The sequence below is a fragment of the Oryctolagus cuniculus genome, chromosome 20 (assembly GCF_051225735.1).
Source record: "Oryctolagus cuniculus isolate XC-2025 breed Fujian yellow rabbit chromosome 20, ASM5122573v1, whole genome shotgun sequence".
Classification (NCBI taxonomy): domain Eukaryota; kingdom Metazoa; phylum Chordata; class Mammalia; order Lagomorpha; family Leporidae; genus Oryctolagus; species Oryctolagus cuniculus.
In genome coordinates, this window is record NC_142886.1 from 10,014,836 (window position 1) to 10,041,477 (window position 26,642).

Below are 26,642 nucleotides of genomic sequence, written 5' to 3' on the forward strand. Positions count from 1 at the left end.
AGCCAGAAAGTCATCATGGGGCCTCTTGCCCTTGGGCATAGCCAGAGCCTCTCCCAGGAGCCCCTCCCTCTCAGTGCATAATTGCTTTCAGATCAACTCCTCTTCCTTGGCCTCCAAAGAGTTCTCCAAAGCTCAGGAACTTCACAGCCTGGGTTCACTCTCTCTTCTCCAGTGGCATTCCTGGTCCCTCCCATGCTGACTCCTCCTTATCTCTGCAGATCCGTCTTTCAGGCCAGACACAGTGCATCCTACCTGGTCCGTCCACCTGCATCCCCTGGGCACTGGCAGGACAAAAATGATAGAGATCACAGCAGTGTGGGCACTGGAGGTCAGCTCATTGAGGTGTAGCCCAGATGACCTCCATGAACCTGCTGCCTCCCCCATGGTTCCTTACGGCTCCCTCCCTTCTCGCTGCCTGTGTGTGCCATGGACCTGGTCCTTTATCCTATAGTTATCTTGAGAACTTAGTATCTCTCTAAATCATACACTCCATAGGGCAAGGTCAGGTTAAGTCTTCACTCTCCCAAATTCTAACACAATGCCTTAGACCCTCACAGGTATTCCAGAAAGATGGATTCAACAAAGAAATGAGCATTCAGCACCCTCTTTTTTTTTTTTTTTTTTTGAGATTTTATTTATTTATTTTTGAGAGGTAGAGTTACAGACCTGAGAGTGAGAGACAGAGAGCAAGGTCTTCCATCTGCTGGTTCACTCCCCAAAGGGCCACATGGCTGGAGCTGGGCTGATCTGAAGCCAGGAGCCACGAGCTTCTTCCAGGTCTCCCATGCAGTTGCAGGGGCCCAATTGCTTGGGTCATCTTCTACTGCTTTCCCAGGCTGTAGCAGAGAGCTGGATCGGAAGAGGAGCATATGGGACTAGAACTGGCACCCATATGGGATGCTGGCACTACAGGTGGAGGATTAACCCACTGTGCCACAGCACCAGCCCCTTCAGCCCCTTCTTGTGTGCTTTGCGTATTCCAGTGTGGCAGAATGGGTACCTGGGTCCAGCGGAGGTGTCCCTCGTGGTCTTGCCTGAATGATGGGCAACCTTTAATAAAAGATGCTTATTGTGTGCTGCAGACCAACCCCAGCCCCAGGACACCTGCACCATGGCAACGCTGCACCTGAAGGCTGGAATCGTGGGGCCCATTTTAATTAGAATCCTAGCTTCTTCTTCCTCCTCCTCCTCCTTTTTACCAGATCTCTCTTATTTATTTTCATTTTTTTAAGATTTTATTTTTTGAAAGGCAGAGTTACAGAAAGAGGTAGAAGAGACAGAAAGAGAAAGATCTTCCATCCTCTATTTTACTCCCCAAATGGCCACAATGGCCAGGGTTGGGTCATGCTGAAGCCAGGAGCCAGGACCCAGGACCCAGGAGCTCCTTCCAGGTCCCCCACATGGGTACAGGGGCCCAAGCACTTGGGCCATCTGCTGCTTTCCCAGGTGCATTAGTAGGGAGCTGGATTGGAAATGGAGCAGCTTGGTCTTGAACCGGCATCCATATGGGATGCTGGCATTGCAGATAGTAGCTTAACCCACTACACCACAACGCCAGCCCCAGGGCTCTTGTTTTAGACCTAAGGTGATTTATTTTTTCAGGTCCTGGGGTACTTGGAATGAAGCCTTGGATATTTGCATGGTTACCCTAGGTCCTGGAGTGTATGTGCAGATAACCCCGCCATTCATATATCCCAATAAACCCATCATAAATTGAAAATATCATAAGCGGAAAATGCCTGGAACATGGCTAACCCACTGAACATCGTGTTCAGCCACATGACACAGCACCTGTCAGCTGTTCCCTGCATGACTGGGCAGCTCACTGGGAGCGTCTTCACTGCTGCTGCCTGGCACTGCAAAAAAGGATCAGAGCTAGCAGCATTGCATAGTGGGTAAGGCCACCACCTGCAGTGCCAACACCCCTTAAGGGTACCTGTTCAAGTCCCGGCTGCTCCACTTCAGATTCAGCTCCCTGCTAATGCACCTGGGAAAGCAGTGGAAGACGGTCCAAGTTCTTAGGCTTCTACACCCACAAGGGAGACCCAGAAGAAGTTCCTGGCTCCCGGCTTTGAATCAGCCCAGCTCTGATTGCAGCCATTAGGGAGTGAACCAGCGGATAGAAGATCTTCTCTCTCTGTCTCTCCCTCTTTCTCTCTCAACTCTGCCTTTCAAGTAAAGAAATCTTTTTTAAAAAGAATAATAAGAAGGATTGTGTAACCTGTCACTAGCCAGGGAAAAGATCCAAATCCAATCTCCAAAGTAAAGTTTGCACTGAGCGTGTACTGCTTTTATAAAACGGGAAACTCCTCGGTGAAATTGTGCTAAGTGGAGGACGGTCCATGTTGGCCTGAAACCCACCAGCTCTCTGGGCCTTTGCTCCGGCTTGCCCCCTACCGAGAGAAAGCAGATTGACAGCTGCCTCTGAGTCCACCTTGAACTTGGGCACACTTGCTCACCCATCCTTTGTTAAGTTGATCATTTATCTTTCAGCCTTTAAGGTTTGTTGGGGGAAGACTCGTGGGAGAGTTAAGGAACAGGGGGTCTCTGTCTCCCCCCCGCGGGCTGCAGGTGGCAGGCGTTCCAGAGCATGGTGTCCGAGCGGCGGGAGGCAGTGGACTCCGCCCTCCGTGTGCACAACTACTGCGTGGACTGTGAGGAGACCAGCAAGTGGATCATGGACAAGACGAAGGTGGTGGAGTCCACCAAGGACCTGGGGCGGGACCTGGCAGGCGTCATCGCCATCCAGCGGAAGCTGTCGGGGCTGGAGCGCGACGTGGCCGCCATCCAGGCCCGGGTGGGCGCCCTGGAGCGTGAGTCGCAGCGGCTGATGGAGTCGCACCCCGAGCTGAAGGAGGACATTGGCAGGCGGCAGGAGTATGTGGAGGAGCTGTGGCAGGGCCTGCAGCGAGCCCTGCAGGGCCAGGAGGCCTCGCTGGGGGAGGCCAGCCAGCTGCAGGCCTTCCTGCGGGATCTGGATGACTTCCAGGCCTGGCTGTCCATGGCCCAGAAGGCCGTGGCCTCCGAGGACATGCCCGAGTCCCTTCCGGAGGCGGAGCAGCTCCTACAGCACCACCAGGCCATGAAGAGCGACATCGATGGGCACCACGAGAGCTTCCAGCAGGTCAAGGCCTCTGGCGAGAAGGTGACCCAAGGTCAGACAGACCCAGAGTACCTGCTTCTGGGCCAGCGGCTGGAGGGCCTGGACGCTGGCTGGGACGCCCTGCACCAGATGTGGGAGAGACGCGGCCACTCCCTTGCCCAGTGCCTCGGCTTCCAGGAGTTCCAGAAAGACGCCAAGCAGGCTGAAGCCATCCTCAGCAACCAGGTAGGGAGGCCCTCGGGGCTGGGGACAGGGCTCTCTTGGGGCGGCAGCAGCCCTAGTGACAAGTCTGCAAACATCTGCACAGCGACCAGACTCCCTCTAGCCACCAACTGTGCCTTTTCCAGCCATGTGTTCCAAGCTTTGTCTGGTTCTTGGACCAGCTAGAGGCTAGAGGAGTGGTCACCGTTGCACGTGGCTCTTGCCAGGCTGTGCCCGGCCCACCCTGGGTGAGGGGCGAGGTCTGGGGAGTAGCACCTCTTCCTCCCACAACTCCAGAGGGCACTGTTGACCCTGGAGCACTTTGCAGGTGTCCTCGCCGCCGCCTCGGCTGGCCCTCATGCCTCATCTGAACCCTTTACTTAACAGGAATACGTCTTGGCTCACCTGGAGCCCCCTGACTCCCTGGAAGCAGCAGAGGCCGGCATCCGGAAGTTTGAGGATTTCCTGCTGTCCATGGAGAACAACCGGGATAAAGTCTTGAGTCCTGTGCACTCTGGGAACAGCCTGGTGGACCAGGGGAACCTGTACTCGGACAAGATCAAGGAGAAGGTGCAGCAGATCGAGGAGAGGTACCTCCCATCCCCAGGCCGGGGCTGAGGGCGTTGCAGACGGACGGTAAGCCTGGCCTGCTGTAACTCCGTCTCCGGCTCCCCATCCAGGCACAGGAAGAATGACGAGAAGGCTCAGGAGGCCTCGGTTCTGCTCAGAGACAACCTGGAGCTCCAGAACTTCCTCCAGAACTGCAAGGAGGTGGGTGGGCGGCCGCGCGAGGCTTCCTCCTGGCGGGGCGGGAAGCCCAGGGCATTCCCTGAGTGGGGGCCGCGTGCTGGAATCTTCGGTTTCATGAGTTTTTTATTTTTTTCTGCAAATCTGAAAAGTCAGCATTTCACATGTGAGTCTGAGTTTCTCAGAAAGTGGTCTGAGGACGCTCTCTACCCGGGTGCATCAAGAAGCTCATGGAAAATGGAATTAAGGTTTGAGTGCAAGAAAAAAAAAATTCACTGGTATGAGAGGGAAAGGCATCCTATGAAAAACAGCCTGGATGTCAAGTAGTTTTTTTGCACTCAAATAAACGTATCTTTTAATTCTGTTTTCCATGAGCCTTTTGCAGTCCCTCTGAATTAGAGTCTCTTCGGGCCCTGGTTCGAGCTGGCCCTGGTTAGAGGGGCGTCCGTCCCATGTGTTCATACACACAGCGCCCTGGGCTCTGCAGTGCCCTGGACCCAGCAGACTATCGCCGTCGGCTTAAGGCCCGTCTTGAAATTCATCTACTTCTAGGCGTCTTGATTTTGCAGTGGCCTTGTCCATTAAGGAGCTGGACCTGGCCCCACCCAGGGCAGACTCCTGGGCCTGACTTGCGCGCGGATGAATCACAGCCTTAAGGAGTGAGAGGAAGCAGTATTTAAGCAAGCCTCCCGGCTGGAGAGCTGCTGGCTCAGCACACCTGCTCGCCTCCTGGGGCCAGCGTCCCTCCCTGGGCAGTGCCTCCCGCGTGGGGCCAAGCATCCCCTGACTTCCTTCTCGCTGCGACTTCATACCCCCTTCCCCACAGCCCAGCTCTGTTTTCATCCACCTCGGCACTGGCACGAACCAGGCTTGGGTTGGGGCCAGGATGCCTTGGAAACATTGGGGCCTCATCACAGTCCTCTCCTCTTTAATTATAGGATCTGCCTTTGGCTTCTTCCTCAACTAATATTTTCTCTGTGTTTATTAACAGTTTCTCACCCTCCTGCCAATGGGTTTCTCCATCCACTCAGTAAACACTTGTTGAATCCATGCAGTACACCATGCCCTGCCCTCACTTCTACAGCATGGAGCAAGGAGAAGTCACCCCTGGCCCCACACTGCACACGTTCCAGCCCTGACATGGCGTGGGTTCAGTTGCTTGGATCCATGGGGCTAGTTCTCTTCCGTGCGAGATCAGTTCCCGTCCTCCCATTGGCTGCCTTCTGCAGTCAGGCTGGGCCAGTAGGTCCTGCCCAGCCAGAGAGCCGCATGCAGAGGTGACTGGACTCACGCTTTCTGCCCGCAGCTCACTCTCTGGATCAATGACAAGCTGCTGACGTCCCAGGATGTCTCCTACGACGAAGCCCGCAACCTCCACAACAAATGGCTGAAGCACCAGGCCTTTGTGGCGGAGCTGACTTCCCACCAGGGGTGGCTGGACAACATCGACGCTGTGAGTGAGGCGTGTGGGTGGCACGGGGGCTCTGCCCAGGCTGCTTGTCCGTGGGGGCTTCACCCAGGGACCAGACGTGGCCCTGCAGCCTGAGGGACCATGTCAGCGAAGCAACTTTCTGCATAGTAGCTAGCCCTCCAGAGCTCCTGAAGCGGCCTTCTTAAGGCTGGTCACTTGCGCCTGTGGACAGTCCAGGGCTCCCCAGCAAGGGCCAGGACAACAGTACTCTCTGTCTCCCATCATCCTTGCCATGTCTCTAACCCTGTCCCACCTGGGACACAAGAAATGCATGAGCTGGTCAGAGTGTCCGTGGGGTGCCTTGAGCCCTGACCATTTCCATGAGCAAAACTGCCAGAGAGTGGTCACTCATACCCTCAGAGGTGGGGAACCGGGGGACCCCTCTGTGCTGGGCTTTCCCATTGTGCAGGTCAGTGTGGCAGGGGCTAGATCTGGGAATCACACCCGCTTGCCCTGGCCATGGCCATCCACGTGGAAGCAGGCCTGGAGTCCGCACGAGGCCAGGCCACCTAGTGGGTAAAAGATGCCGCTCCGGAGCTGGACCCCTTCACTGCTGGCTCCATTTCTTCACCTGGGATGCGAGGGTGACAGTGCTGATAGCGTACCCAGCGGGGCAGCGAGCAGTAAGTACCTAGAACCACGCAAGGACTGAGAAGCGGGCTTGGCAATTATGAGCACTCCACGGAACACGGGCTCTGATCGGTCAGTCTACATTCCCAGACCTGACTCACATCACACTGCACCCACCGAAACAAACAGAAAAACAAACCAGGGGCTTCAACAACTTTCAGGAAAAGTGGAACTGAAACCTAAGTTTATTTTGGTTCCAAAATCCATGTATACAACTTCAGAAAGTTCACAGAATATGGGTATTTGAAAAAAAGCTATGCATGGTTTTTGATGGGTTTTTTTGCATCAAAATAAACTGATCTTTTAGTTCCATTTTTCCCAGTTGCCTGGTACCTTTATTCAGGTGAAAACCAGTTAAGGAAGATAGATCCCCTCAGGTGAGTGCACAGTGCACAGTGAGCCTGTGGGAAGAAGATCAAGAGAGGGCTGGACTCACAGGGAGGCTCCCACAAGCACTGCACCAGAACAGATGCTGCTAAGTCTCCCTGAGTCATTTGCCCAGTACTGCTCTCGCTGCCCTGCCTCCTCTGCAAATATCACCCCCCCACACACACACACACACCCAGCTCTTCTTCACCCTCCTGACCACCTAGCAGGGAGCTCCTTGCAGGCTGAGCCCACTGAGGCCCCAGAGGTTGAGCTCTCTTCCCACCCCCTCCCACCCCCAGGAAGGAAGACAGTTAATGGAAGAGAAGCCCCAGTTCACACCTCTGGTGTCCCAGAGGCTGCAAGAGTTGCACCAGCTCTGGGACAAGCTGCAGGCCACCACCAAGGAGAAGACTCAACTGCTGTCGGCTGCCCGGAGCTCTGATCTGCGCCTGCAGACGCACGCCGACCTCAACAAGTGGATCAACGCCATGGAGGAGCAGCTGCGGTCCGACGACCCGGGCAAGGACCTGACCAGTGTCAACCGGATGTTGGCTAAGCTGAAGGCATGTGAGCCGGTGGTGGACTCGGCATGTTAGGATAGGAGGGGTTGTGGGTGCAAACCTAAAACCTTAAAGTAAGTATGCCTGTGTTCCTCTTAGCTGGGTCATGCAGAGCTGACTCTGGGCTCATAAGCCGTCCCTCCCCCGGTACAGTGCACAGGACGGGGATGGGGATGGGTTGATTAAAGGGTGCACTAAGAGGAGGGAATGATGGACAAGGGCATCTGGGGAGACTCCTCCAAGGAGCCTGAGCTTCACCTAGGCCTTGGTGGCGGGGAGGGGGCCTGACACATGAACAGCAGGGAAAGGCTGCCCAGGTGCCAAGGCCACTACTGATGCCGACCCTTGTGTCTCAGCGGGTGGAGGACCAAGTGAACATGCGCAAGGAGGAGCTGGGGGAGCTGTTTGCCGAGGGGCCTGCGCTGGGAGAGGAGGCGGGGGAGGCAGACTTGAGCATCGAGAAGCGGTTTCTGGACCTCCTGGAACCCCTGGGGCGGAGAAAGAAGCAGCTGGAATCGTCCAGAGCGAAGCTGCAGATCAGCAGGGACTTAGAGGATGAGACGGTACGTGGGCCCCAGCCTCTCCCCTCCCACCCCTGGGGGCTGAGCCGCCAGCTGCCAGCAGGGTAGCTGGCTGCTGTCCAGGGCAATTCTTGGCAGCTGGTGGCTGGTCCCCCCCCCCCCAGTCCCCTTATCTCATGGGATTGCTTAATGATTGCATTAAGTAGAAAAGCAAAGCCGGGCTTGTTGACTGGCTAACGCCCCTTCCACTTGCTGGTTCTGACAGTTGACAGGTGCCGACTTTCCCGCCAGGGGCAGGTTATTTGGAACCTTAGTTCAAAGTATCAAAATATCCTCATCTATAAAATGGGGACAAATCCCCGATAGGACAATGGCAGACACTGTGGTACAGCAAGTTAAGCTGCTGCCTGCAATGCCAGCATCCTCTATCAGAGCACTGGTTCAAGTCCTGGCTGCTCCACTTCCAGTCCAGCCTCCTGCTGATGTATCCGGGAAGCAGGTGGAAGATGGCCCAAGTACCTGGGCCCCTGCCACCCATGTGGGTGACTTGGATGGAGCTCCAGGACCCTGGTTTCAGCCTGGTCCAGCCCTGACTGTTGCAGCCATTTGGAAAATGAACCAGGGATGACAGATGTCTTTGTATCTGTCCCTTTCTCTCTCTCTCTCACTCTGCCTTTAAAATAAATATTTTAAAATAAAGGACTTGGCTGGCGCCGCGGCTCAATAGGCTAATCCTCCACCTTGCAGCGCCGGCACACTGGGTTCTAGTCCTGGTCGGGGCACCAGATTCTGTCCCTGTTGCCCCTCTTCCAGGCCAGCTCTCTGCTGTGGCCTGGGAGTGCAGTGGAGGATGGCCCAAGTACTTGGGCCCTGTACCCCATGGGAGACCAGGAGAAGCACCTGGCTCCTGGCTTCGGATCAGTGCGGTGCGCCGGCCGTAGCGTGGTGGCCATTGGAGGGTGAACCAATGGCAAAGGAAGACCTTTCTCTCTGTCTCTCTCTCTCTCACTGTCCACTCTGCCTGTCAAAAATAAATAAATAAAGGACTTAATGTGCTATCAGGACAGCTCTTTCTAGGGCACAGTGAAAACTTGGGGAACTGTGAGTAGGACTGCCATCAGCTCACCCCTGCCTCCTTGTCCCTGCAGCTCTGGGTGGAGGAGAGGCTGCCTCTGGCCCAGTCAGCCGACTATGGCACTAACCTGCAAACCGTGCAGCTGTTCATCAAGAAGAACCAGGTGAGTCCAGTCTCAGCTCCCCAGCCCCACCCCTGGCTCCCTCCCTGCCGCTGCCTGGCTCAGCGTGGGTGGCAGCGGGAGGCCCGCCCCGCCAACACTGGTGCGTGACCATTGCCGATGGTAGCTTCGGGGTCTCACGCTGCATGAGTAGCTTCACGGCAGGAAGAGCAGGCTCTGGTGATCGCAGAAGGAGTTTCCAGAAGACCACACAGCAGGGAGGAACCCGACGCTCAGGGATTTGTGGACCCCTCGGACTCCGTGGAGGCCCTCGCCTGGCACTCACGGTGCTTTCAGAGTTCTGCATGTGGCGGCATCCCCGGTGGGAGGCCCCTCACTCCTGGCTTGTCTCCCTTTAGCACGGCCTTCCCCTTCTCGGTCTGAGCTCGGCACACGTAGGGTCCTTGTCCCAGTTATCTCTGGACACGTGAGGGTGTCTGTGGGACTCAAACCCTACTAGGATGCCCCTCGGCCCAGCCTCTGAGCCCTGGGAGCAGACGTGCAGCCGCTGTTTGGCTCTCTCTTCGTCCGTGGCCCTGGTTAGCGTCCTGGGCGTAGACAGATGCTCACCTCGGTGTCAGCCCTGCAGAGGGAACCTGAATTCCTCCCCAGAAGCCAGCTGGGTGTGGACACAGCGGCTTCATGCCACTGGCCCCAGGGCCCCAGACCCTTTCCTCCTCCTGCCTTGTCAGTTCCCTAGGCCAGCTAGGAGAGCCCAGAAACTTAGATCGCGGGGGACAAGCACCATGTCCCCGGGGACCACATGGACATTACAGAAGGCAGACCAATTTCTTTCCCCCACAAAAGAACTGCCACTGACATTGGCTCACAGGCCCAAACCTTTGAGGCCCAGCAACTCTGTGCCCAGAGGTGATCAGAACACTGTGGAAGTTGGAATTAAGGGGTAAGTTTATTTTGGTGCAAAAAAAAAAAAAATTGTTGGAATCCATGCCTGGTATGCCTGTTTTTTTCATAATACGCGCTTGCCATGACCTGTTTTGAAGGCCCCTGGCATACATGGATTTCAACTCTTTTTTGGCCCCTGATAAACTTCCCTTTGAATTCCATTTTCCACAAACTGTTTGAGGCACCCTGTTCCAATCAGAGAGATTTTCTCCAAAGTGTCCTGGAGCCCAGTGCTTCCAGTGGACAGAATTCCCAGAGGTCCCAGCAGCCACACACTGGGGCCACCGCTGGACGGTGAGAGAGAGCTGGGCTCAGCGGGCACCACAGCTTTCTCTTCCATGAAGGGGCTGGTCAGAGGCCGTGTCTGGAGGACCTCAGCTGTAAGATGAGCCAGCGAGAGGTTCAGCACTAGAGACCTGGATTCTGTCTGGCCGGCCAAAGGCTTTCAACCACCGTGGCTGGGAGTTCCCTTAGCCAGGAAGCAAAGGACAACCTCTCAGGAGAACGTGGCCACCCTTGCAGAGACTGTATGTAATGCCAAGGTCCCACCTCAAGTGAATTTATGAGGATCTCTGCAAGTAGACCCCGAAGCGGATCTGTCTTCCCGGATTTGACGTGCGAGCAGGGTTAAGAGCCGCTGCCGCCTCCACACCGCATGCTGCATCACTTTGGTCTTCTGTCACAGAACCCCAGCTCTTCTGGCCTTCTCTCTGGTCTTCAGAATGCCAGGCTCACGTCCACCCCAGGGCCTTTGCACTTGCTCCACCCACTTGCCAAGAACTCTCCTCCCCAGATCTCTGTGTGGTCACTTCCCGCTCACTGTCCACGTCTCCTGAATGTCATCTCGGAGAGGGCTTCCTGCAGCTCAGGGGCCATTCTCCTTCCCACAAGGGAGGCGCCGCCTCCGGTTACTCATTTATTTACATGGTTGCCATCTGGTTCCTCTACCAGACTGCAGACTTTAGGAAGACAGGTGTTTTGTTGATCTTGTTTCCGTACTGTCCCTGGTACCTAGAACAGGGTCTGGCACACAGACGAGATGTTAGTAAATCTCTTTTGAATGAATGGAGACACAGAGGAAGGCACCATGGATAAGCACCCTGCACAGGAGACATAGAACACAGTTGTTTAAAAAGAGAGAGAAGTGCCTTTCTAGGGTACCTACGCTTTCAGAGAAAGCTAAGAGGCCAGCAGAGCTGACCACATGGCTTGCAGAGACCATGGAAAATGCCAAAACTGAGATTCTGGGTACAAAGCACCACAGTGTTTGTGACTTGTGGGTGTCACTATTTCGCGTATGTTTTAAAGGCCGACCATCTCGGCACTGCCTATGTGGACTGATTTCTGGAAAGTTCTAAAGACCATGGGGAAGTTGTAGGACAGGAGGAAACAAGGTTTGCAGAGCCCAAGAGCCCGTGTGTGAGAAGCCACTAGCCTTGCCCTCTGGGTCGCAGGGAGCGATTAACACATATAGATGATGAGCCCCTAACCAGGGTGGGAGGGGGAGGCCATTTTGGTGACCCAAGGCTCAACCAGGAAGCAATACACAGTTCACAAAAGACATGAGAAATAAAAATGAGGACAAACAAGACCCAGCACTTGAAACAAGGGGCAGCTGTCCGCCAGCCTTTTATGTGGAGCCAAAGCTGCTGAAAGAAGACACCGGAATTTCAGAATTGCCTTCCCTTGCTCAACACAGGCACCTGAGAAGTGTGTCTGATAGAGTGGGAACAGTCCAGAGCCCCGCCTCCAGGGTCGGGCAGCAGCCCTGCCTCTCACCCCCAGGGCCTCACCTCACTGCCGGATGCCAGCCTCCTCGGCTTGGCTCAGGCAGGTCCTGCACCAGTCGGCTTTGCATTTCTGTAATGAGATACCTGACACAGACCACTCATGAAGGAAAGAGCCTTAGTCTAGCTCATGGTCCTGGAAGTTCATGGCCCAAGATCGGGGTGGGGAGGGGATGGAGACATTGGTCCACCCCCGCAGTGGTATTCTTGCTGCAGAGCACCACCATGGCACAGGTTACCGTGTGGCCAGGGGGAGAGCCTGCTGCCTCTCATGCAGTCACCAGGACTCAATCATGGGGCCTCCACCGGAGCAACCCAACCCAATGCCATCATTTCCCCAAAGCCCCGTCCCCACTAGCGCCATTAACATGAGACATCAGGGCCCCAGCCCTGACACATGGGCCTTTAGGGGACACTGAGCGTCAGCAGTTCTGTCACCGTCATCCTCTTTGCTCCAGCAGGGAGGTTGGGGGTTGCTGAGGGTGTCAGACCTGACCCTGCCGCAGCAGACATGGCCTCCCCAGTGTTGGTGGGAAGGCCCTGCCCCTGAGCCCTCCCTCCCGGCCACAGACGCTGCAGAATGAGATCCTGGGCCACACGCCACGCATCGAGGACGTGCTGCAGCGCGGGCGCCAGCTGGTGGAGGTCGCGGAGATCGAGTGTGGGGACATCGAGGAGCGCCTGGGCCACTTGCAGGGCTCCTGGGACACGCTCCAGCAGGCGGCGGCAGGGCGGCTGCAGCGCCTGCGCGACGCCCACGAGGCGCAGCAGTACTACCTGGACGCGGGCGAGGCCGAGGCCTGGATCAGCGAGCAGGAGCTCTACGTCATCTCCGATGAGACCCCCGAGGTGTGCGCAACAGGGGCTGCTGTCCAGGGTACTGAGAGAGACGGAGCTGGGCGGGCAGTCAGGGGGAGCCTTGGAAGTATGGTGTGTGTGCAGGGAGGTGGATGCTCCAGGAGCCCCCCAAGTCACCCTTCTCCTGGGTGCCTCCCTTTCAGGATGGCCCCTCCCTGAGAGCATCTACTCAGTGCATGCACTGTGCCATGGGCTGCACCTGCCAGATGCGGGGCGCTCTGACCCGGGGCTCCTTCACTGCCTTGGGCAGAGATTCTGTACCAGGGAACGGCTGTGGGAGGGGACAAGGCTCTCTCGAAGCTGGAGTGACATAGGGACCAGAGGAATGGACATGGGCCTAGATGGAAGGGCATGAATCAGCTAAGACTGGGGGAAGCCCAGAGAAGAAAGTGGGGTGCAGACATTACTGGGGAAGCAGAGTAGAGGGAAGGGAACAGGTGTGGGTCTCCCCCAAGAGCTGGGCTGTCAGTTGCCAAGGGAGGGAGCACGGCCAGGCTGGACGCTGGCCCTGACGCCCGCCTACTGCCCCCTAGGATGAAGAAGGCGCCATTGTAATGCTTAAGCGACACTTGAGGCAGCAGCGCGCTGTGGAGGAATATGGGCGGAACATCAAGCAGCTGGCTGGCCGGGCCCAGAGCCTGCTGTCTGCAGGCCACCCTGAGGGGTGCGTGTGTCTCCTGGGGCAACTTGGCAGGATGTGGGCCTCTGGCCAGGGGCCTCCACCAGCCCGTATCCCAAAATAAGAGGTTTGGGAAAACCCAGTTCCACTGTATGCATTGGTGTAACTTCACAGGGGCCCACTGGGGGCCCTTCTGCCAAAAGCTCAGAGAACAGAATGGCAACACCACCGTCTTGGGGCAACCGAGAGCCTTAGAATTTTGCAGAGTCAGATGATGCTGTGAGATGCTGAGGACCAATTGTACTTTCCCGTGTGATCTGGAAGGTTCTTCAGGACCTCACAGTGACTCAGCAAAGTCATTATATGGAAGTGAGAGGGGGAAGCCTACACCCATTAGAACTGCTGAGTTGTGCGTGTGCTGCACACATGGGAGCCCACTGAGCCAGACTCCCCAGACCACCCTCAGTCACAGTCCTGCCTTTAATGCATCCACTGCCGTGAGATCTGCAGCAGCCCCCAAAAATCTCCCAGGGGGTTCCAAGCACTGAACCCCTAATGCCCACTCTTCCCTAAGAGCTAAGCAGGGTCCCCTGGGCAGTGCGGCTCCACCAGCCACCTCTGGAGGTGAGCGGAGAAGGTCCCCCTTTGCACTTGTCAAACCTGGAGCTGCCCAGGGCAACAGGCACTGGGAGGTGCTACTCCCAGATGGACCTCCAAGACCAGTGCTGTGGTCCCCTGAGACACCCTGACCTGAGGGTTCCTCCCCCCCCCCCGCCTCTTCCCTGGCCACTGTCCTTTCTCCCCCATCCTTGGCACCGGGCTGGGGGAGAAACTGGGTCCTTGATGGGTGGGCTCTGAGGCCCTGTGGGCTTGAATTGCAGGGAGCAGATCATCAGGCTGCAGGGCCAGGTGGACAAGCATTACGCGGGGCTAAAGGACATGGCGGAGGAACGCAAGCGCAAGCTGGAGAACATGTACCACCTGTTCCAGCTGAAGAGGGAGGCCGATGACCTGGAGCAGTGGATAGCGGAGAAGGAGCAGGTGGCGTCGTCTCCCGAAATGGGGCAAGACTTTGACCACGTCACTGTGAGTAGCTGCGGCTCCCACTGCCTGTGCCTCCCGCCGACGGGGTAGCCCCGGCCACCAGCGTGCCACACAACACGTGCATCTCTGCAGGTCCCTAGAGTCACCCAGAGTCCACCCTTGCACTCTGGGTGGTGGCAGTGGCTGCAGTGGGAGGGGGCACGATGACATCCCCCTGTCCCTGAGCACCCGACTCAGTGCCTGTGTGCCCACCCCACCTGCAGCTGCTCCGGGACAAGTTCCGGGACTTCGCCCGGGAGACGGGGATGATCGGGCAGGAGCGGGTGGACAACGTGAATGCCATCATCGAGCGGCTCATTGACGCGGGCCACAGCGAGGCAGCCACCATCGCCGAGTGGAAGGACGGGCTCAACGAGATGTGGGCGGACCTGCTGGAGCTGATCGACACACGCATGCAGCTGCTGGCTGCCTCCCACGATCTGCACCGCTACTTCTACACGGGCACCGAGATCCTGGGCCTCATCAATGAGAAGCACCGCGAGCTGCCTGCGGACGTGGGGCTGGACGCCAGCTCGGCCGAGTCCTTCCACCGGGTGCACACGGCCTTCGAGCGGGAGCTGCACCTGCTGGGCGTGCAGGTACCTGTGCCCCTGCCCCCAGTGCCTGCCTTCTCCACAGCCACCTTCCTGGAGGCCCCCAGCGGGTTGTCAGGGCTCTTCTGGTTCCTAGAAGGGAAATCTGCAGAAATCTGCGTACCGGGAGATTTCACCTCTTTCTTTTTTATTTTTATTTAAAGATTTACTTATTAATTTGAAAGAGTTACAGAGAGAGAGAGAGAGAGAGAGAGATATCTTCCATCCGCTGGTTCACTCCCCCAAATGGCTGCAATGGCTGGAGCTCTGCCTATCCAAAGCCAGGAGCCTGGAGCTTCTTCCCACGTGGGTGCAGGGGCCCAAGGACTCGGGCCATCTTCCACTGCTTTCCCAGGCCACAGCAGAGAGCTGGATCGGAAGTGGAGCAGCCTGGTCTTGAACCGGCTGCCCACATGAGATGCTGGTGCTTCAGGCCAGGGCGTTAACCCAGTGTGCCACAGCGCCGGCCCCTGATTTCACCTCTTTCAAGAGCCAACAGCTCAGGTCAGGGAGTCTGACTTCCAGGCATTCTTTAGCTTCGGAAGTAGTTCTCTGAACCCTCACAAAAATCCCGTGCATAAGATGACCTGACAATGCTGCTTCTATAGCCATGTGGGATTATTAGGTAACACGTACGAGGGTACCTCAAGAAATTCCTGAAAAGGGGAATTAAAAGGCAGCTTTATTTTGGTGCAGCAGAGTGTTGAAATCCATGCATCATTTTTGCCTAACAGGCATTTTTCATCACCTTTCTGAAGACTCCTGTATGTGTGGCTTGCTTGCAAAAAATTTTTTGCACTTATCTTTTAATGCCATCATGAATTTTCAGAAGTACCCTTAGATATAGCACCTGGCTAACACCAAGTACCATTCTCAGCAAGGTAGACAGTCCCTGGGTCCTTACAGCCTCCCCCTGGGGTCACCGCTGATGCTGTCTGTGTTTTGTAGATGCAGAGAGGCACAGAGGGACAATGAGTTGCCTAGGAACATGCAGAGGTGTGGGGGAGCCAGGACCTGGCCCCTCGTGCTGGGGCTGCGGTCCCCACTTGCTTGGCCCCCAAGCAGCGCAGCCTTTTCACATGAAAAGACCCCAAGATATGCATGTAGGCCGCTCTCCCCTCAGTGGGGTGGCCCCGGAGCACCGCTGCAGGTCCCTAGAGTCACCCAGAGCTCAGGGCCAGGGCCAAGGTGCCTGCTGCCAGGAAGATCCCAGGTTCCCAGTGGAGGGAGCAGAAATGGGCCAGCTGTGCAGTTCTGGGCTGGCCCAGTGGGACCAAGAGTTTCCACACCAAGGAAGAGGGACCTCCAGCTGGAGGTGGGACATGGTGTGTGGCTGTCAACTTGAGACAGGTGTGGCCCCACTGAGACAGAGCCCTGAGACAGGTGTGGCCCCCCTGAGGGCTCAGGAGTGAGGTTTCATTCATTGCCCTGGGACCTCAAAGAAGGTCTGAAACTGCCCCTCCCTGGATAGGCAGTAAAAAAAAAGATAAATTAGGCCAGCGCCACGGCTCACTAGGCTAATCTTCCGCCTAGTGGTGCTGGCACGCCAGGTTCTAGTCCCGGTCGGGGTGCTGGATTCTTTCCCGGTTGCCCCTCTTCCAGACCAGCTCTCTGCTGTGGCCAGGGAGTGCAGTGGAGGATGGCCCAAGTGCTTGGGCCCTGCACCCCATGGGAGACTAGGAGAAGCACCTGGCTCTTGCCATCGGATCAGTGCGGTACACCGGCCGCAGCGCGCTGGCTGCAGTGGCCATTGGGGGGTGAACCAACGGCAAAGGAAGACCTTTCTCTGTTTCTCTCTCTCACTGTCCACTCTGCCTGTAAAAAAAAAAAAAAAAAAAAAAAAAAAAAAAAAAAAAAAAAAAAAAGTTAAAAAAAGATAAATTAGAGTGGGCATTTGGCCCAGTGCATATGAGAGTGCCTGGGTTCGACACCCACCTCCACTACTGACTCCAGCTCAGCCCCGCGGAGGCAGCAGAGATGGCTCAGGTTGTTGGGTTCCATGGATGGAGCTTCCAGTTCCCAGCTTCAGCCTGGTCCAATTCCAGCCGTTGTGGGCTTTTAGGTAGAGAATTAGTGAATAGGAGTACTCTCTGTCTCTCAAAGAAAAAAGGATTTTAGTGCAAAAATTGAAATCCATGCATACAAAGGATCTATAGGAAGTTTATGGGAAATGTGTATTTATGAAAACACTATGCATGCATTTCAATTTTTTTCACCAAAGTAAGCTTTTCTTTTTTTCCACACACAAAAAAATTAAGATTATTTATTTGAGAGGCTGAGTTACAGAGAGGGAGAGACAGAGAGAAAGGTCTTCCATCCGCTGGTTCACTCCCCAAGTGGCTGCAATGACAAGAGCTGGACTGATCCAAAGCCAGGAGCCTCTTCTGAGTCTCCCACATGGGCACAGGGGTCCAAGCACTTGGGCCATCCTCTACTGCCTTCCCAGGCCACTAGCCAGGAGCTGGATCAGAAGTGGAGCAGCCGGGGTTCCAACTGGCACTGTTATGGGATGCTGGCGCCGCAGGCAGAGGCTTAACCTTACTGCATCACCGCGTTGGTCCCTCCACAAAATTCTTGAGGAGACCTTGAAGTACTTCTTGCATGGAGTGGTTCTAAAAGAGAAGATTAATAAACATAAAGGGTGCACAGCAGTGCCGAACACTCCCTCTCTTCATCGTGGTTCTTGGTGATAATCCAAACAAAAAGCAAGGCGTCTTTCCCCTCCAGCACCCACTGGGTGGGAGGCTGGAGATCCACCTCCCAGCAGAGCCTCGATGGCGTCTGCCGTGAGTCTGTGACACCTTGGAGCAGGGAAGGACACCTGGTTTTCCCCGCCCGCAGGTGCAGCAGTTCCAGGATGTGGCCACCCGCCTGCAGACCGCGTACGCCGGGGAGAAGGCTGATGCCATCCAGAACAAAGAGCAGGAGGTGTCGGCGGCGTGGCAGGCACTGCTCGATGCCTGCACCGGGCGCCGGACCCAGCTGGTGGACACGGCAGACAAATTCCGCTTCTTCAGCATGGTCCGGGACCTCCTCTCCTGGATGGAGAGCATCATTCGGCAGATGGAGACTCAGGAGAGGCCCAGGTGAGCCCAGGCGCCACACTGGGCGCTTCCCTGGAGGGTTGTACAGTGCACTGGAATCCTGGGCACTTCCCTGGAGGGCCTGTGCAATGCACTGGAGTCCTGGGCGCTTCCCTGGAGGGCCTGTGCAATGCACTGGAGTCCTGGGTGCTTCCCTGGAGGGCCTGTGCAGTGCACTGGAATCCTGGGCGCTTCCCTGGAGGGTGTGTGCAGTGCACTGGAGTCCTGGGCGCTTCCCTGGAGGGCCTGTGCAATGCACTGGAGTCCTGGGTGCTTCCCTGGAGGGCCTGTGCAGTGCACTGGAGTCCTGGGCGCTTCCCTGGAGGGCGTGTACAGTGCACTGGAGTCCTGGGTGCTTCCCTGGAGGGCCTGTGCAGTGCACTGGAGTCCTGGGTGCTTCCCTGGAGGGCCTGTGCAGTGCACTGGAGTCCTGGGCGCTTCCCTGGAGGGTGTGTGCAGTGCACTGGAGTCCTGGGCGCTTCCCTGGAGGGTTGTACAGTGCACTGGAATCCTGGGCGCTTCTCTGGAGGGCGTGTGCAGTGCACTGGAGTCCTGGGCGCTTCCCTGGAGGGTTGTGCAGTGCACTGGAATCCTGGGCGCTTCCCTGGAGGGCCTGTGCAGTGCACTGGAGTCCTGGGTGCTTCCCTGGAGCGCGTGTGCAGTACACTGGAGTCCTGGGCGCTTCCCTGGAGGGCGTGTGCAGTGCACTGGAATCCTGGGCGCTTCCCTGGAGGGTTGTGCAGTGCACTGGAATCCTGGGCGCTTCCCTGGAGGGCCTGTGCAGTGCACTGGAGTCCTGGGTGCTTCCCTGGAGGGCCTGTGCAGTGCACTGGAGTCCTGGGCGCTTCCCTGGAGGGCGTGTGCAGTGCACTGGAATCCTGGGTGCTTCCCTGGAGGGCGTGTGCAGTGCACTGTAGTCCTGGGCGCTTCCCTGGAGGGTTGTGCAGTGCACTGGAGTCCTGGGCGCTTCCCTGGAGGGTGTGTGCAGTGCACTGGAGTCCTGGGTGCTTCTCTGGAGGGCGTGTGCAGTGCATTGGAATCCTGGGCACTTCCCTGGAGGGTGTGTGCAGTGCACTGGAGTCCTTGGGTGCACCCCGTGGCCTGAGTTGCATCTAGGTTGGGTCTTGGCAGAGTCGGAGTGGCTCAGCTTCCACTGAGAGGACTGACCACCTCAGAGTGAGGAGAGAAAGGTGTCTGTCACTCGGGCTCTCCCATGGGGGCCGTGACCACAGTCATCAGCAAAAAAGGAGCAATGCTCACAAATCCAAAGCTGAGCAGATCCAAGGATGCTTGCTCTTCCCCTAGCCCTGGGACGTGGGGGCCACCAAACCCAGGGCTCAGGATGGAGCCGATTGGTAATGAGAGGTGGACTCAGGCACGGGGGCTGTGCCAGCCCAGCAGGCTCAGGACCCTCAACCCCCTGTTTGGTCAGCAGTGACTGCTGGCCCATCTCCGAGCCTCCGCCCTGAGGCTGCCGGTCCCAGGGCCCATGTCTGTATCCTTAACATCAGTGTTGAGACACAATGCACATACATACTTCACCCACTTAAAGTGTGCCATTCTGCTGTATTTGATATAATCACAATTTTTGAGGGTCCTTGCAAAAGTTCATGGAAAAGTTGAATTAAAAGATAACCAGGCAGAGATGGACTTTGGGGCACAGCAGGCCAAGCCATCCCTGAGTATGCCCGCACCCCATGTCTGAGTGCCTGGGATTGAGTCCAGCCTCTGCTTCTGATCCAGCTCCCTGCCAGTGTGCCTGGGAGGCAGCAGATGATGGGTCAGGTACGAAGGTCCCGGCCTCCCACACAGGAGAATGAGGTAGAGTTCCAGGCTCCTGGCATTAGCCTGGCTGTCACAAGGCATTTGGGGAATAAAGCAGTGGATAGAAGTTGTTTCCCTCTTCTCTCTTGCTCTCTGCCTTATAAATAAAATGGAAAAAAGGCTTTAAAATGTTTCAAAGATAACCAGAAAATAGGAACATTCGCTTGCTCTCTCAAATACAGGTTTTCTTAAAAGATTGATTTACTTATTTGAAAGGCAGAGAAAGAGAGAGAGAGAGAGAGAGAGAGAGAGAGAGAGAAAGAAAGAAAGTGTCTTCCATCTGCTGGTTCATTCCCCAGATGGCCACAATGGCTGGAGCTGAGCTGATCCGAAGCCAGGAGCCAGGAGCTTCTTCATGATCTCCCATGCAGGTGCAGGGGCCCAAGGACTTGGCCATTCCCCACTGCTTTCCCAGGCCATAGCAGAGAGCTGGATCAGAAGTGGAGCAGCCTGGATTTGAATCCGCACCCATATGGGATGCCGGCGCTGCAGGCAGCAGCTTTACCCACTACACCACAGCCCCAGCCCCTCAAATACAGTTTTAAAAAAAAAAGTTTAAAATAAAAAGTTTATTTCATTACAAAAACTATCTGAAATCTATGCACAGTGTTTTCACAGAACACATTTCCCATGAATTTTCTGGAGGTTTTTGAGACATAGACTTCAGAATTTTTTCAGGCCAAAATAAACATCTTTTAGTCGCATTTTCTATGAACTCCCTAAAGTCTCTGCAGCCTCTGCCTCTGACCAGCAGCAGACATGGTGGGGGGAGGGGGCATCCGAGGATGCCCCTCTCTGGCCAGAGAGAGGAGGGACCCAGGGCTGGGCTCCTGGAGGCAGGTGGGAGGCAGCCTTGGCGCCAGAGGGGCCCTCCCACGCCTGCCCTCCCGCCCCCAGGGACGTCTCCTCCGTGGAACTGCTCATGAAATACCACCAGGGCATCAAAGCTGAGATCGAGACCCGGAGCAAAAACTTCAGCGCGTGCCAGGAGCTCGGCGAGTCCCTGCTGCAGCGGCAGCACCAGGCCTCGGAGGAGGTGAGAGGGGCAGTGGGGCCGAGGCAAGGCCCCTGTGCCTCCTTGGGCCCCCCTGGCCGCCCAGGCAGATTCCGGGAGGGGGCTGGGGCTGTGGTTTCTCTGAGGAGCTTGTCTTTCATTCACGAAGCCAGAGCGAGCCCACTCCCCGCCTGAAGGAGCCGGCTACTGAGTGCAGACAGCAGGCTCAGAACCTCCCCAGCAGCCCCCACGTGGGCCTGCTGAGAAGTTGGTGACCCTGTGCAAAGAGGAGGTGCAGGGGGCCTCAATTCCAGGAACTCGTCCCAGGCTGCACAGCCGACAGCTGCAAGGCGAGGGGGCCGGAGTCGGGGCACAGTGTGTTGAGCCCCCTGTGACTCCAGCATCTCGTATGGGAGCCTCACTTCTAGTCTTGGCTGCTCCACTTCCAATCCACCTGCTCTGGGAAAGCAAGAGAAAGATGGCCCAAGTGATTGGGCCACTGCTCCTGGATGGAGCTCCTGGCCCCTGCAATCTGGCCCAGCCCTGGCTGTCGTGGTCATCTGAGGAGTGAACCAGCAAATGGAAGCGCATTCTCTCTCTCTCTCTCTCTCTCTCTCTCTCTCATTCTCATTCTCATTCTCATTCTCATTCTCATTCTCATTCTCACTCTGCCCTTCGAATAAATAAATCTTAAAAAAATTGGGGCCAGCGCTGTGGCATAGCAGGTAAAGCCACCACCTGCAGTGCCAGCATCCCATATGGGCACTGGTTCTAATCCTGGCTGCTCCTCTTGCAATCCAGCTCTCTGCTATGGCCTGGGAATGCTATGGCCTGGGAAAGTAGAAGATGGCCCCAGTCCTTGGGCCTCTGCACTTGTGTGGGAGACCCGTAAAAAGCTCCTGGCTCCTGGCTTCAGATCAGCACAGTTCCAGCCATTGCAGCCAACTGGGAAGAGAACCAATGGATGAAAGACCTCTATCTCTCTGCCTCTCCCTGACCCTCTCTCCATGTAACTCTGACTTTCAAATAAATAAATAAATCTTTAAAAAAAAAAATGAGCAGGACCAGGACCAGCAGCCAGGACCCCGTGAGCAGCACAGGCATCCTCTGTGCACTGCCTTGGACTGGGAGAGGGGTTCTCCAGCCCTGGGCTTTTCTCCGTCTCTACAGATCAGCAAGAAACTGCAGCAAGTGATGTCCAGGAAGAAGGAGATGAATGAGAAGTGGGAGACCCGCTGGGAGCGGCTGCACATGTGTGAGTACAGCCTGGGATCCGGGAGGCACCAGCAGAGAGGGGGACGATCCCACAGCGGCTTTGGTCCTCACCATAGCCTGGAGAGAGACCCCAGCAGCACCACCCGTCGGCAGATCTCTGGGGCTGAAGGTGTCCAGGCAGCAGATCCTGGCAGACACGTGGCTGGACACGGCCTCTGCCAGCCAGCATGCCGCTCCCTGCCCTCGCCTCCCCCATCACACCCAGCTGGTGTCCCTGCAGGGCTGTGGCCAGGGTACAGGGTCAGGCTGAAGCAGAAAGGAGCTGTGCGCCCAGATGCCTGGGACTGGTCCCCTAGGGCTGCAAGACAGCCAAGGGCCAGAAAGAGACCGGTCCTCGTGGAGGTGCATCCCAGCATGTTTTGTTGTTGTTCTAGTAAATGTAGTTTTTAACCCTAACTACTACTGCTTGATCCCTGGCATGGGGATTGGGGACCACTGGGGGACACCTGTTAGGGGGAGGGGGAGCTCCTGTCTGCGGGCCGAGCCAGGCTTTGACGCTTTTCTCGTGGCAGGGCTGGACGTGTGCCAGTTCTCGAGGGATGCCTCTGTGGCCGAGGCGTGGCTCATCGCCCAGGAGCCCTACCTGGCCAGCCGGGACTTCGGCCACACGGTGGACAGCGTGGAGAAGCTCATCAGGAGGCATGAGGCCTTTGAGAAATCCACACGCAGCTGGGCCGAGCGCTTTGCCGCCCTGGAGAAACCCACCTTGGTGAGCTGGGACCGGTGCTGGGAGGCTGGGCAGCCACACTGGGGAGATGGGGTGGGTGGGGGGCTTCAGGACCACCAGACCAGGGGCCAGGTGTTTGGGTGGCTGGGCAGGTGGGGAGAATGGGAAGGAAATAAGGGGTAGAAAATGCTGACCGTGAACGTAGAGGACTAAAAGGATGGCCCCGGGAGAGCGGACCCCAGGGTGCACCAGCCTTCCAGACAATGCCCCAGGGGGGCCCTCGGAAAACACGGCTCCCCTATGTGGCAGCTCTGACCCCCAGTCTCCTCTTCCCCCAGCTTGAGCTTAAAGAACGCCAGGACAAACCCGTAGAGGAGCCCGGGTGAGTGCTGGCCATGTGCCCCGCGGGCCAGGCCAGGGGGATGGGTGGGGAGGAGAAGGGGCCCAGATTTCACACTTGGGCCACCTGTCAGAGAAATCCAGAGGGGCCTGAGCTTGGAATCGGAGGGGCTTCTGTTCCCCTGAGTCGTACTGAGCGGAAGACCTGGCTCGGGGAAGGAGGGGTGGAGGCCCCTCCCACCAGGTACCAGCGCCTGTGCCCCGCTTTGCACAGAAACCTGTCCCTCGCTGAGGCACCTGTCTTCCCTCTGCCCGTTAGCCTGCGGGCGGCTCCTGGATCTGCTCTGTCCAGGCTCCCCCAGCTGTCTGGACGGGGAGACCCTGGGCGCATGCTCCCGGGTGGGTGCCAGCGGGAACCTTGGAGAGACGCTGCTGGTTAAAGAGAGCCTGTGTCTTCCTTAGGCCTCAAGAGGAGGAAGGTGAGACGGCGGGGGAGGCGCCCCGCGTGCCCCACCGTGCAGCCACCGAGAGAACGTCCCCGGTCAGTTTCCTGTCCCTAATGTCTAGTTCCTGGGAGTCGCTGCTGCCAGAGCCCGCGCACCCCTACTAGGCCCAGCCAGGGCTGGAGGGAGGAGGCTGGCCGGAGCTGGCGCCACCCGGGGCCTTGCTCGGAGCAGTTCACCTCTCTACTTAGGTTTTCTAGAATGCTGCCCCTCCTCCCTGCCACCCCGAAGCCACTGTCCCTCCAGGCCACTGACGACCCGGGTTAGTTTGGTTTTATCTAGTCGAATAAATTTTCTTGTATAAACACATCACCTTCTACACACCAGGGGGCGCACTTTATCCCTGTTTGCCTTCTAACCCCATCCTCAACACAGCACGCCCTGCACGCGCACATGCACGCCCACGCTCCGGCCTGTCCTGCCCACCCACCGGCCCCACGATGGAGTGGGGACTCCTCCTCCTGCACAGAGCACTGCCCACTTCCCAGGGCCAGACCTGCCTGTGGAGCAGGTTCCAAGGCAAGAACAGACCTTAGGGGTGAGGGAGCGGCCAGAGCTCCAAGGGCTTCCAGCTGCCCAGCCTCCCACCTTATAGAAAAGGAAGGTCTGGGGTCAGCTGGCAGGGCCTGGGGCCCATGCCTGGCTGGCACAGGTCCCATAGGACCCCTGTCAAGGCTGAGGCCCGTAGCCCTGGGGGCTGCACCCAGGTTCAGGCAGGAATTCAGCATGTGGCTGGCACGGCTCTCCCCTGCATGCCTCCCACCCCTGTGAAGCCCTGGGGAGCTCACCTGAGCCTCAGCCACCCCACAACAACGCACACAGGGCAAGCCCACCCTGTGCGGAAGCCCCCTGGGCCCAGGTGCTAGCTTGCCTGCCCCTCCACCCCACGGGTGCCCTCACACAGCTGCCTAACCAAGGTGCAGCAGCCCACCAGGCCCAGAAGAGGGCGCTGCTGGGCTGCTGCTAAAAGCTCTCTCCCCAAAGCATGTTCCGAAGCTCCCAGGGCCGCCTGTGGCTGAGTCCCTGGCTATGGTGGACTGCGTCTCGCCCCCCTTTTTCCCAGCAGCAGCCCCCGCACGGAGGACCCGGGGGCTTACAAGGACCGCGGACACGGCTGGGGCTGCCCCCTGCCTGCCTCCCTTCCCCACCTGTGCTTCTGCCAGTGCATCCTTGCGCGTCTGCATGCCGCGGTGGCCTGGGTGTGCGGGCTCCTGTGGGACCACCTGAGCCACTCCATCCGTCCTGTGTGTCGTGTCCGTCTCACCAGCCGCGTGTGCCACAGCTGCCCCTGCCCAGCACCTGGATGTCACCAGGGCAGGGCAGAGGGGCCTGGGGGGAGGTGTGGAATAAAACCTAATTGGACCTGAGTCTCTCTCTGGGGTAAGGGGGGAGCCCGCCATTGGAGGCCCCTCCCAGAAAGCCAGCCACTCCACCGATGGGAAAGCTGTCCTGTGTGGGGGACCAGAAAGAAACCACATGGCAAAGCTCAGGAGCACCCAGCCCAAGGCCTCCTGGAGAGATTCCTGCTGCTGCTCCTTCCATGAAACTGAGAGCAATGCAATCAGTACCCAATCAACCTTGGATCCAAGAAAGAGAAGAAGGAGCCCAACTCCACTGCAGAAGGCGCTGCCCGCCCCCCCCCCCCCAACAAAGCCAGCGGCTGGCTCCCCTGCCCCGTCACCGCTCCTCTCCCGGAGTCGGACAGCTGTGTGCTGGGTCTCCTGTGGTCCTGTGTGTGTGGTCTGGTGTTGGGCTCTGTAGCATAGATCCATATGGTGTCGCTTCTGGTGAAACCCCTGTACTAACGCATGCTGGCTCCCTGCTGGCGGCCCCCTGCAGGCCCCACCCCTGGTCCTCCCTTCCCCTGTGTGCGTGTGTGCGCGCGCACCTGTGTGCACACAGTGCCAGAGCTGTCATGGCCTCCCGTCCGACCTGCCTACACAAAAGCCGAGACTTGCATGCAGGTGAGTGCCTTAGCAGGTGAGGGCGAGCAGGAAATTGTAGGCGTCTGCTGAGAGAGGTTCAGCACGTCTGACTTCTGCTCCTTGTGTGGCTGCAAGCTTCCTGCATTTTCAACAAACCACCTAATCCCTCAATCTTCCTGCCCTTAGGTCTCTGCAGGGCTCTAGAAAGTTCTGCACATTCCTCTGTGTCAATGACAAAGCAAATCCAAGGCAGGGGCTAGGAAATGTGGTTTCTTTCCTCCGTCCAGTCTTGGTCTTAGCTCTGAAGTGCCTGATGGCTTTGCCAGACGCCAGCCGTGGTGGGGGTGGGATAGGAGGCAAAGGACAGGGGTGCGTGCCAGTGGCCCTGTTTGGGGAAGAGAGGCTGGGCTGAACTTCTGTTGCTGCCAAGGGCAGTGGCTACAAGGGAGCCTTGGGTGCCGGTGGGGGCACCCAACACCTCTGCCTTCCCCTGGGCGTGTGGTTCTGGGGGCTTTGCGTCTCCAGGGTGGCCTTGTTGGGGGAACATGGGCTTTTCTTCCAGGAGCCAAGGAGGTGAATTTCCTGGAGCAGAAACAGCACTGGCAATGATGCGAGTCACCCCAGGGTGACCCCCAGTCCCAGGCTTGTGCTAGGAAATCCCCCAGTAAGGACCCTAAATTGCTCTCAGGGACCGTGAGAGAAAGAGCCTCCCCCAGGGGTCACTGTTTGAGACAAACATATCCCCATCTGCCTCCAAGCCACAAGTGCTGGGTGTTCGGCAGGTGTGTGTGTGTGTGTAGGAGGGTGGTCACTAGGACCCAGGGCCACTGCAGAGAGCAGCTGCCCGGGTGTGGGTGTGATCACCCGGAACCACTCCTGCACCCCTCTTCCTGGACTGCCTGCACAGCCAGCTTCCCATAGTAAAGGGCCAAGCGCCCTGGAGTCCCTACCTTTCCCTTGTCTGATCTTAGAGGTGTGTGTGCTTCGGGGAAGTAGCCAGCACTTGTGAACAGTGAGGGGCAGCACCTGGGGGTGGGGGGGCTGAGCAGGCACTGGGCTTGCAGCCAGCATCATGTGCAACCAGCGCCTGGCTCGCTCCAGCTGCTGCCAACCCCTGGGTGACATAGGAATTCCACCCTCCCCACCCCAGGCCCGCAACTGCCAGCGGCAGGTTCTGATGGCCTTGCACAGCAGCCATGTGGGTGTGGGGACAGCGGCGGTGCCTGCTCTTGCCACTTCCCCAGCTTTCTCTGCGCCCCTCACTCAGTCCATCCCCTTCTTGTCCTCTTGTCATCTTGCGCGGGCACCTGAGCCCTGGGCCGCAGGACCTGAGCCACTTCCCACAAGAG

The 26,642-nt window shown here is 57.4% G+C and overlaps 1 protein-coding gene across 2 annotated transcripts in view; it reads left to right on the forward strand.

Annotated features, from left to right (window-relative positions):
* SPTB (spectrin beta, erythrocytic) overlaps positions 1 to 26,642 on the forward strand; it is a 147,219-nt gene that overhangs the window by 110,004 nt on the left and 10,573 nt on the right. For both annotated transcript variants that reach the window (XM_051838741.3, XM_051838742.3), the window contains exons 16-32: positions 2,572 to 3,328; positions 3,692 to 3,894; positions 3,985 to 4,075; positions 5,358 to 5,504; positions 6,821 to 7,084; positions 7,438 to 7,644; positions 8,751 to 8,840; positions 12,101 to 12,379; positions 12,922 to 13,052; positions 13,889 to 14,093; positions 14,315 to 14,689; positions 17,525 to 17,769; positions 20,488 to 20,626; positions 21,755 to 21,839; positions 22,372 to 22,568; positions 22,865 to 22,908; positions 23,328 to 23,406. In XM_051838741.3, the coding sequence (XP_051694701.3) occupies positions 2,572 to 3,328; positions 3,692 to 3,894; positions 3,985 to 4,075; positions 5,358 to 5,504; positions 6,821 to 7,084; positions 7,438 to 7,644; positions 8,751 to 8,840; positions 12,101 to 12,379; positions 12,922 to 13,052; positions 13,889 to 14,093; positions 14,315 to 14,689; positions 17,525 to 17,769; positions 20,488 to 20,626; positions 21,755 to 21,839; positions 22,372 to 22,568; positions 22,865 to 22,908; positions 23,328 to 23,406 (3,538 nt within the window). The remainder of the gene's footprint in view (positions 1 to 2,571; positions 3,329 to 3,691; positions 3,895 to 3,984; positions 4,076 to 5,357; positions 5,505 to 6,820; positions 7,085 to 7,437; positions 7,645 to 8,750; positions 8,841 to 12,100; positions 12,380 to 12,921; positions 13,053 to 13,888; positions 14,094 to 14,314; positions 14,690 to 17,524; positions 17,770 to 20,487; positions 20,627 to 21,754; positions 21,840 to 22,371; positions 22,569 to 22,864; positions 22,909 to 23,327; positions 23,407 to 26,642) is intronic.